General features: G+C 31.8%; 1 protein-coding gene across 1 annotated transcript; it reads right to left on the reverse strand.

Annotated features, from left to right (window-relative positions):
- Window positions 1–2961: 2961 nt before the first annotated feature.
- LOC149575196 (C4-beta,C20-epoxidase-like) lies at window positions 2962–4728 on the reverse strand. Its single transcript, XM_089812181.1, has 3 exons — window positions 4285–4728; window positions 3858–4182; window positions 2962–3745 (listed from the first exon to the last, which is right to left on the reverse strand). The coding sequence occupies exons 1-3, from the start codon at window positions 4668–4670 to the stop codon at window positions 3494–3496; spliced, it is 963 nt and encodes a 320-aa protein (XP_089668307.1). The 5' UTR covers window positions 4671–4728; the 3' UTR covers window positions 2962–3493.
- Between the last annotated feature and the right edge of the window lie 7281 nt (window positions 4729–12009).

The raw sequence follows: 12009 nt of genomic DNA on the forward strand, positions 1-12009 counted from the left end.
AGATAGATTTTGATGACAGAGATGCAAATTGAAGTTGTTGGGTTTAACGAACACATAATTTTGTATCTTGAGGTTCATGATTTTTGTAAGGCTAGGAAATCATGTATAAACCATGTTAATCTAGATAGAAATAGGTGGTTGTATTTCATTATCTAGGATGGTATTTTATTCAAAGATAGTCAATTGTGTATTCCAAGGTGTTATATGAGGGAGAATCTACTCAAGAAGAGATTAGCTAGAGTTAAATAGAGATTACATTATAAAACCATTGGTCTAGTTAGTGAGAATTACAATTGGCTAGAGTTATAGCAAGATGTTAAGAAATTGGTACAAAGTTTTAGAGTATGTTAAATAGAAAATGGAGAAAGAAGAATACTATAGTATATTAGCCATTACCTGTACTAGAGAAGATAATGGAGGATATTAGTATAGACTTTTTTCTTGGCTTACTAAGGACTCAAAGAGGGAATGATTCAATTTTTGTTGTCAGTAAAATGTTATAAATGATGATAAATTTTAATCCCTAGAAGAAGACTAATGATGGTTTCATGTGGGAGAATTATTTTTTTAGAGAGATGGTGAGGCTAGATGGTCTACCAAAGAGCATAGTTTTAGATCTAGACACCAAGTTTGTTGAGTAATTTTGGAGAACATTATGGAAGAAGATACAAAAATAGCTTCAATTCAACTTTGTACATCATTCAAAAAATGGTAGAAAAAAATAAGTAGTGAATAGAAGGTTGGGGAACACATTCAGATATTTAATTCAAGATAAGCCAAAGAGATGGGATTTATATTTACTACAATAAAATTGGCATATATTAGTTCTATCAATATGTACATTGGTGAACTACCATTCTAGATAGTATATAAAAAGTCCCAAAGATGCTTCTGAACTAAGAAATTCAGATAAAGGGAATACAAGTAGTACCAAAGGTGAAGACTTTAAAGAACACTTAAATAATCTACATGAGGAAGTAAGGAATCACATTAATGAGATGAATGCATAGTACAAGGATAAGATATGTGAGGCAAGGAGGAATCAAACCTTTTAGAATGGGTATGAAGTTATAGCTCATTCAAGATAGGAGATATTCCTAGTGCAAACATACAGTAAGTCAAAGATGAAGAAATTTGGACCATGCATGATATTGAAGAAGCATTATTCAAGATATATATATATATATATATATATATATATATATATATATATATATATATATATATATATATATATATATATAAAGAATTTTGGAGACAATGAAGATGGGGTCACATAATAGAAATAAAGTACTCTAGAAACCAATTTAATTACAAAGGAGATTGAGGAAATTTTAGACAATCATGTTTGGAGAAGTATAAGAAATAAAACATATGAAGAATTTCTTTTCAAATGAAATGGATGTCTTTTTGAAGATTCGTCATCACTATCAAGGAACAATATTAGCCATCTTAGTTATTCTCTAAAAACCTAAGATGTAACAAGATCATTTCTTAAATTAACTCAGGTGTCTAATGTAGGAGCATCCTAGGTCTAAGGGCAATCTTGCATCACCCAAAAATATACTTTGTTTCTTTTTTTTTTTCAATAAGAGCTATGTTAGTGTAGAGTTGTTATTTTTGAAAAATTACTATTTTAAGTAAGTTGGTTTTTTGAGCTTAGAAGAGGTTAAATTTGGATATATCAGCCTAATAGTAAAGTTTCATTTCAAGATCAAGTCTATTTTGTAAGAATTTAAAAAAATGGTCTTGGTAGTAGGGTATAAAAACTTTGATCTGAGTTTTGATGCCTTTAGAGGTCCAAAGAGAGTTCAAACCTTGACAAACTAGAGCTTTTGTCAGTGAAGAACTATAGATAAGTTTGTGGCATTACCTAAATGCAGTCATAATAGCCAATCTTAACAACAAGTGAGGAGGTACGATCTCCAAAAGTTCTGCCACTTGAGATGGATGAAATTGAATTGCTTTCAAAATTTATTTTCAATTATGACAGTTCTTGGAGTGTACTACAATGGAAATAAATCTAAATAATAATATTTTAATGTTTTCCAACCTCAAATTGTAGGGTTAAAATTTATAGAACCTTCTTCCAGATAGTTAAAATTATCTATATAATAAAGGCCCATAGGGTTGTCAAGGACATATCTAGGGATGTATATGGTGGCTCTAGCTTGTAGAATATTGTAAAGGAAAAATACCATGTGGCTTTGGATGTCATATTTATGAATAATGTAATTCCATTTTCGTGGAGATAATAAGAAGCAAATTTATTGTTGTTGCAACTTGATGTTATTTCTCTATTCTATTGTATGTGTCTTTGTTAATGAGAGGAGTACCCCTCATCAATTCCACTTATGATAAATAGGGAATCTGACTAGGTATCAACCAAACTTGAATTAGCCAAGTTATTCATAATTTTGATTGAGTCATCAAATCTATAGCACAGAGTAAAGTATAAATACATATATAATTTCAACTATCAATCCATTTATTTTGAGCTTATTAATACTGAATCTCAATGGATTATCATTAATCTAAAATTAATTATTGAGGGTGCCTAATGAGTTTTAAAATTTAAATTTAAAATAAAAAATGTTTCCACAAGTGATATGATAGGCATATTTGATCTATTCATTGGAGGATCAAATTCACACAATCTCACCATTCATATAGATGGATAGGTATTTTGAAAGAGATAAATTTTTATTATTATTCTCTGTAAAATTTTCAAACAAATCAACATGAAGTATCTTTATAGTCTATATTTTATATTTAAATATATGTAATTAATTTGACACACATAAAATCACATCTTTGAATCCTACCCTATATATAAATATAGGCACTGAAAAAGAGAGATGCACCACCATTCTCATCACAATTCTAATAATCAAATTATATTAGACCAAAGCTCTTGAATCAAAATTTGGAAAACAAGCACATGCACAAAAGAGAATAATATTCATCAATAATTGTATATTATGCTAAGACATTTTTGAAATATACATAGCTATACATATAATAATGCAACCAAGGAAATATTAAAAGAAAATGAATAACTTGATAACCCAAGTTAAACTTAAGCATAAAAAATAGGTGGAAACCTATTTTCTCCAATATCTCCCCTTATGTGCAAATTAGGGAGAAAAATGCAATATGCAAAATGGTGATGATGGGTCCTTGTACCATGGTCATGTTAGGTACCCATGTACAATGCAATGCAATTATTCTTATAGAAACTTGAGGAAGAGGAGAAAATCTCATGGGAGAAAACTCCTCTCCAAATAAAAGATAATGCAAATAAGTAAAGTGATAGGATGATTGATGTTGATAGATGGATGGAGATATCGACACAAAAATTTCCAGTCACAATACTGAAGATAGAATTTATGCAATCTAAGTACATCGCCACGCCATTTATTTTAAGAGAAAAGAGAAGAGTAGAAATTCAAAAGTCCAAACCATAGATAATGAGTAGGTTAGCCTACATGTACTACACGGGAATGTGTTCAAAAGCCTTCAAACGTTCTTCTAGACCTTTTCCCTCTCCTAACCAGTATTTAACCAAATCTCCAAAGGTGAATGGCTTGTAATATTGTGGGTGCTTATCATCAATAAATTCAGGAAATGCTTTCAAATCCATGTCCTCTGAGAATCCATTGAAAAACCCTACAGATAAACGAGATTGTTGACCTTTCACCATCACTCGATGTTTTACATTAAGAACCCTTCCATTGCTCCATGCCTGATTTTCCAAAATTCATTATATCAACAATATATAATTACTGTAGTGACCTCTTAACCTTAATCCATATAAGGAAAATGATAAATGGATGACAGAGTTACATAGATCATACCTGAAAGCAATCACCCAACATAGCAATGAAAGTGTTAGGGATGGGTTTCACGTCAATCCAATTGCCAGCCTTGTCGCAAACTTGAAGGCCACCACAGTCATCTTCTAAAAGAAGGCTAAGACTACCCAAATCGGTATGAGTGCCAAGACCGACTGTTTCGTTAGGTAGCTTAGAGGGCAAATCATACATATTCATACGTAGTAGCACCTTCCCTTGGCCCAAGTGAGTGGAATAGTAGTTGCTCATTCCCACGCTCTCAGCAATTAGTCGCAGCACTTTATTATACAATTCCATCATCTCACAAGTATAATCTTCCATCGTTTGGCTGTTTCCAAGGGTTTTGAAATAGAAAAAAGTATTTTCAAGTTTATTAGACTTTTCAAAAAAAATATTTAGGAAAATAATAAAGACCGGGGAGAACCCTTACCGGAAGCTATCATTTCCATGAGGCCAGAGGGCATCAGAGAAGTCTTTGATACCCTGGGGATCAGGAATGCCAGAGAAGGTCATCCCCAAGCTTTCGTAGAAGGGAGCCCGAGCTATTCCACCTTTATAACCAGCATAAGGAATGTCAGAGACGTTTCTCTTCTTGCTCTCCATGGGAAGCTTGAAACAATCCCGGCATGCCTTCTCTGCTTTGAGGAGAAGATCTGGTGAGATTCCATGGTTTACAATACGAAAGCAGCCCAGTTGTTGGCAAGCCTCTCTCACCGTCTCTAAGCAATATTCTTCCTCTCCAAGGCGAGAGAAATCAAGCACTGGAATATCATCATACTTTGATTCGATCTCATAAGAATTCATTGCAGGTGCCATTTTTTGCAATAAATAACTCTATTTCACAACACTAGCTGTTGAATTTAGATGCATTGGTAGCAATGGCGGATCTAACTTTTTATAGAGCTTTGATAGGTACTGTGTATCGCTTTAAAACAAAAACCAGCATCTTATTCCACATATGCAGCTTTCTTTACGTTTTAGTAGCGCAAACTGCAACTATTGAGTTGCCATATAAATTATGAATTAAGTCACCGTCCCAGAGTGCAACAGTCAATCTACCTGGATACCACGATGAAAAGCAGATCAACTATGATTTTCAGTTCATTAAAAATATAAGCAAATGTATATGTTATTGTCTGAGCAGAAACCCATCATGTCACGATGAATAAATTATGATGAAACCGTCAGTTATGGTGATCAGACTCGAAAACTCCTGTTTTCTTATTAGGCTAGTTTAGAGACTCTCGTCTCAACCCTTAAAAAAAGTTATTTGTAACTAGAAGTCATTACAGAAGACAGAGAGGTTTATATCTTTGAGCTTAGGACACAATTTGTCAAACTTATATATGTGTGGTTCCTTTTAGGAAAATAAATCCTCATTCCTACAAACTTTCCCCACGAGAACCACAATAAGGGAAGGAGTATACATCAGTATAGCTCTCCGAGCTAAAGGATCAGCAATACCCTTCAAAGACAATACAACGCATTTCAAAGGAGAAAACTGGCATGCATGCACAACATTGTCAAAAGATAGTGAGCTTTAGCTTAAGAAAAATATGCCAGAAGGTTTCCAATTTTATTCAAATGACTTATGTCCATTCAGTTCAAATTTTATTCAAATGACTTATGTCCATTCAGTTCAAAAGTTTTGTAAATTGAAATAAGAAATATAAAAATGCATTACAGATTGTGAGCTTTAGTCAGAAGACTTCCAACTTTATTCAAAAGACTTATGTCAATAAAACATGTGACAAGGTTTCTATCTTTAATAAAAAATTCATTTTGATTGGCCATCTAGTTCAAAAGTTTTGTAAATTGAAATAAGAAATATAAAAATACATTGCATATACGAATGAATTGTAAAAGAGAGTTAAAAGTGTTGATGTATTTTTTTATACATCAAGGGACATCCTCGGTGGGAAATAAGATGGATACCAATTTTGAGTTTAATTTTAGTTCATTATTTTATAATATCATTTATAATTTTATGTATTATATCTATTATATATTAAGTGTATACAATATATATTGGATGTAAGAGAATAGTAGTAGTTGAGTTATGTTTGCATCTTCTAAGTGTATTATAATGTGTTATTGATTTTTGAAAAAAATATTGAGTGGCTTTTGAAAAGAGTTTTTCTCTTGAAAATATGTTCACTTGTCTACCAAAGTTTGGTAATCATTTACTCTAGGAGAATATTGTAGGGGTAATGTCATAGTTCACATTACTTTAATTTTAGCCTAGAAAGTGTTGTTGGTTTTTTCCCAATTGCACACTATGTCGAATCAACAATTATTTTAGTATTATTTTGTTTTAGGCTACAAAGATTGACTTCTTAAATTTCAAATGATATGGATCTACTATAATTTCTTTGGATGTTGCGTTGTATAGCAATGCTATGGGTTGATCTATAACCTATATTAATTTATATTGTACATGTTCAAAGATGACCTATGTTGCACTACATATTTTCAACTAAGAATATATTTTAGAGATGAACTAATTAATGCATTGAGTTATTGTAGATCATACAAATAGAGGGAATATGTTTTGTGAATAATATTTAGAATTTGTGACAAATCTTTGAGCATGAAGTGTGTGAATTCAATTTGGTAGAGTAATAATGCAAAAAGGAGTTCATCATATTAGCATGAACTATATGCATTTGTAATTATAGTCCATATCCATGTTGTTCAATGTAAAATATCTATATGTTACTATTAGACACTTCATCTCTTCATCAGTTCCATATAAATCTATATCCCTCTCATCAAGTCCATTAGGGAGTAGTGAGCTTCCTTAGGTAGTGTTCCATAAAACAAACATTTTATTCATGTTTCATATATGTGTCAGACACTCTCATCAAGGTTTTTTGATACAAATACATGGGCAACTTTCTTTTGAATATTGTAGTGCATGCTTTTTTCCAAGTTGTCCATGTTTGCTCCTGAATTAATAGCTTTTAAATCAATGATAGGAACAAATACATCTAGTGGCTGTTAATTTTCATGTTCAACATGGGTGTGTGTAGGATCATGGTGTGCCAAAAAGTTGCAATTTGAAAATATGTAATTTTGAAATGCGTCAAAGCATTTCAAAATCTATTCTAACTTTTTTCTCATCCATCTTGATGCTAAATGAAAACAATTAATACCTTTATAAGGCCTACTATATCTTTTGATACCAATCCTATACGGTCAACTTTAAAAACATCCCAAAAATATATTTTTTGTTTGTTGTTGTGTGTTTTTTTATTTCAAACATATAGTTGAAGACTTTTTTTTCACTAAAATTTGATGAAATAAAAAGGATTTTTTTAAAAACATTTTTAGCTTTCCATAAATGTAAGGTTTGTCAAATTATGAGTTCATTGAGTACTTATTACTTATTTTCTAATGGAGTTACATATAAAGTGTTGATTGACACACTACTTGAAAAACAACTATAACTTTCAAATGGTACTACATTTTTGAAATTCAAAAGATGCATCAAAATCTATGCTTCTTCTAGTATAAGGAAAAAACTAAAAATAAAATAAAATTTTGAATATTTTTAAATCAGTTAAGGTGGTCAGACACGAAATTATTTTATTTCAAAAATACTAAAGTAGAAAATTAATAATTAATAATTTATTTAGAATAAAAATACCCAAAAATATGTGTCACATCCAAGCATGAATCTACTTCTTCCATCTAGAATATTATTTAAAAATATATTATTATCTGATTTTGATTTTAGGTGGTCAGACAAACATCTACTTCTTAGTTTTCTACTATTGCATTAAAATTCAAAATTTTGAAGCATCAATTTTAATTTTTTTTCAAGTAAGGCCTAGTATTTTACTAACTAAATTCAATTTTCTAGAGAATATTTTCTTTGAAATTTTTGATATAAAGTTTATAACAAGTAGAAAATTGTGTGTTAAGTTGACATAACCCTAATTTGTTGATTTTTTATTGCCACTCAAGAACATAGCTTGGTTGACCATGATCCTACACATACCCACATACCCATTTAGATATTGGGGCCAACTATAAGGCTATACTCCTTCTACTTCAAGCTCTACAAGATCTACATGGGTGAACCTTAGATTCATTCATATGATACTAGTTTCAAAAGAATATAACTAAATCTAGATAAAGAAGATTGAAACCCCAATTCTTCTATACTCATGTAAACAACATATACATGCACTAGTTAATAACATGACCTATGAACTTAACAAGCTAAGTGAGGGAAAATCCCTTCAGCTCTTCAACATAAAAGGGAAAAGACTTTGGTTAATGTGTTGAATATCAACAAAACCTAGGTATGAACAATAAAAGATATACCATCTCCAAGTTGATTAGTCCCTTATCCATTGCACATCAAATAAGTCTGAATATATACAAGGATACCCAAGATATACTCATATAGCTAGGTATTAGATCTATCCATTCATCTTGCAAACATACATCTATCTTCAAAATGAAACTCATACTTATCAAATCCTCTCATGATCCCTATAATTTTGTCAATGCATATCAAGCAATTTACTCAAGTCTTTAACCCAACAACAAAATACACAATGGCATACAACTTCAAATCCAAGTTGCAACTAGGCAATATGCACCTTATACATATATCACAAAAAATTAAAAACCTATAAAGAGGAGACAAGGTTCAGATTGAAACTTTCAAGAAAGCTTTGTATTCATTTCCTTGAAACCAATACATCAAATGTATGCAAAAAATCAAAAAATACACACCATATGACTATATTATCTAAATGCTCAAAAGAAAATACAATTTTATTCATAACAAATAAAAATTTTGACGATGGTGGCACCGCATTAATTAAACTAGAACCAACCTTGTGGTATCATAGTAAGAAAAATCAAAACCAACCTATGGTATCATAGCCATGAAAGAAATTTCAACTAAACTAGAACCCTTACTCAGATCCTAAAAATCCTTATATAGGATTGCAACAAGCCTTGAATGGGAGGAGAAATGTAAAAAATTTACAGTCAAAATGAGAGGCAAGATATTTCTATAAAGTTTACACTTAAGACATTCTCCACATTCAAACAAAATTTTGTGAAGTAGTTGCAACACTAGTAGGAGGTATGTATTAAAGGAGCCTTAAACTTAATTGTGTTTATCTTTTACTACTTTAGCCATGGAAATCTTCAACTACCTCTGCTAGCATAGCCTTAATATCTATAAGTGCCTTCAAAATGGTTACCTCTTTTGTAATGGGCCACTCAAACTATCTGATCTCTTACTTTCTTACCCTATCTAAAAATCTAATCTTTCATTAAGGTTGTAGAGCATCAATTCATCTCTCTTAGCATTGTTTGGTGCTAACCTATCCATTGGTCTATTGATTTCCTTTTAAAACAAAACCCCTCATATCCTCGTAATCCTGGAAACTAGTATTTACGATCTTACTATCATAAGCCTATCACATAATTGAGGGAGCCCTTTTAAGTCTTCTATGATCTCACGATCACCAACCTTGCATAGCATTGAGCTTTGTCTTTTCCAACCTTATGATCTCATGATCATAGTCATAAATTTTTTTTCATAACTTCAAAAGCATCCTCTAGCTGTTATTACGATCTCACAATTTACCTTCTTGCATTCGATCTTATGATTGGCATGAGATCATAAATATTTATCTTTGCCTTCCCAATCATTCAAAATCTCATGCCATTGTAACTCTTTATTTGTCCTCTTATAATCCTAGGATGAGCATAAGATCACAATTCCATTTCTACCAACTCATGACTATGTGATTTCATGATCTTACAAGCTGGGCATAGCTTTACTGCTTTGAATCTTTTACCTCCCAATCATATGAATCATCATATTATCATAAGTCTCTAACCTTAGCTTTACAATCTCATACTATCCTCTCAAAGCATGCCACATGGAATCTTTTGATTGGCGAAAACTATCAACTCATTCAATACATCACAAGGCCCTTGTCACATATCAACTTCTTGCATCATAGTGGCCTTTATCCTTGACCACACTTTAACCTGAGCAACCTTGCAACAAACACATTTTCGCATCATTGGAACTCATTTCCTTGATCATGGGTTAATTGTCATGACCATGAGATATAAGCTTTTCACATTCTTGGGGCTGATTTTCTTTAACCTCACATTAGATGTTGTGACCATGTAATGCAGTCAACTCTAACACTTTCACATCATCAAATCTATTTTTACTGACTATGTGGTAATCTTCATGAATGTGCACCTAACTACTATGAGTCTATGTCACCACCTACTTCTTGGGCACCCAAAATATCCTCTTCACAATCACCAACTATCCACAGGCACCACCACACGAGCTTGGCTTTTCCTTCAATTGAGCACTTGGACATATAAATATCTCAAATCCTCTTCTGGGGATGAATGTGGGATAATGTAAATACGCCATGCTCTATAGATATCTTTGAGGCTAGTGTTCTTCTTCATGATGCATCTATCAAATCATTTCCTTTGATCATGATGAATCTTCTACATGATTGAATGAAAATTGAGAAAATCACTTCATGACCATGAGAACCAAACTGAATATAGATATATTTAAGCTCTTCCCTTGCACCCTTACTGTGTCTTTCACTGACTATTGCAATCATGCAAAAAGGCATATCCTTAGGTATTTCATGGCTTCACTACCATAACCTGGAGATTATCCTTAAGAGCTATGACTAGGATCACTTCCTTAAACTGTTAAAATGTCTTTGTGGCTTTGCAACTCAAAATTTAACTCATAACCAAAACCTTGTGAAGCTTTAGCAATGGGATTTTTCTACTTTTCCACCTTGAACTCAAGATATAATTTTAAGTTTGTAACATTGTGACTCCTAATATTCACCATCTCATAACTGTATTTCCCTATTTGACTATATTGATCTGTAACCATGATTTCTCCCTAGGAACACTAGAGATAAGGTTCTCTAAAACTGTGTGATGGTGTAGTGACCATTTTGATTAACTACCAAATACTTCTTGCACTCTCGAAACATAACTTTTCACTTAACCATTAACCCTTGTGAACATGCAATGATAAATTTTCACTACATCACAGCTCAGACCATGGGTTAACATTAAATCTCTATGATGTTGTGAAGTCCTAGATTTTGACTACTCTAAATTGCCTCTCGCAAGCTTGCAACTTGAGAAATCATTGTGGTAACTATTTGAAGTTGACTTTTGAATCTTTATGACTTAAAAATCTTTGAGTCAAGATTAAGTTGCAATCACCTAACTCCATTGATTTTCATCTTCGTGACTTTGACCTTATAGTTCTTATTAGCAATTGTGATGTCACAATGACCCTCTTATTGGCCACTTTTCCCTTGCGAGTGCTGAAATAGTTAGTATTCAAAATGGGGTGATGTCGCAATAAGAGAAACTGTGCTAGATCGCAACTTGGAAAATTTATAGAGGCGCGACACTAAGATATGAAAAATAGCAAAGGAACTTAGGGATATCAATGTATAAGAAATATTTATTGTATATCCCTACCATACTTGAAATAATTTAATGGATAATTTATGATAACATGAAACATGACTATTTTCTAGGGTTTCTCATGAGGAATGACACATTTTTAGAAAACCCTAAGCAACAAAAATATATTCATGCCTAATTTTCAAAAGGTATTTCAATATTTTTGGTTAGGTGAAAAATCAATCCAACACTTAATACACTTATAGTTTGGTGTTTAATTTACAAGTGGAACAATTCAAAATTGAGTATATGTTAATCCCCCGCTCCCAACTTTTTGATGTTTTCAACATGACCTTCCCTCATTTTCCCTCAAGAATCTGAATACATTCTACATATCATCATGGTTTTGTGTTTTCCTAAGGAGACAAAGGTTCCTTGAAAAAAGTATATCATTTTGAATATTAAATTTAAAAATCTACCATAATTAGAATTCTAACTATATATAGGGTTTGGCTACATTGTATTTCTTCTTCTATTCTCTATATCATTATTCATTGAGATCATTTTGTTTGTGCCCCTTTTTAGAAATGATTTTTTTTCAAAATATATTTATTGTTGTTCTACATTTCTAAGAGATTATATTAAACTACATTGTAAATGAGACTTGACTATTTCTACTACTTGAGACTCATCTTGCACCTGT

This window comes from Cupressus sempervirens, chromosome 2 (assembly GCF_028749045.1).
Source record: "Cupressus sempervirens isolate cs-2001-9-10 chromosome 2, ASM2874904v1, whole genome shotgun sequence".
Classification (NCBI taxonomy): domain Eukaryota; kingdom Viridiplantae; phylum Streptophyta; class Pinopsida; order Cupressales; family Cupressaceae; genus Cupressus; species Cupressus sempervirens.

Coding starts and splice junctions, on each gene's coding strand:
- LOC149575196 (XM_089812181.1), bottom strand. CDS start 4,670: ATGGCACCTGCAATGAATTCTTATGAGATCGAATCAAAGTATGATGAT. Junction 4,183..4,284: donor CATGGAAATGATAGCTTCCG/GTAAGGGTTCTC, acceptor CCTTGGAAACAG/CCAAACGATGGAAGATTATA. Junction 3,746..3,857: donor TGTTGGGTGATTGCTTTCAG/GTATGATCTATG, acceptor TTGGAAAATCAG/GCATGGAGCAATGGAAGGGT.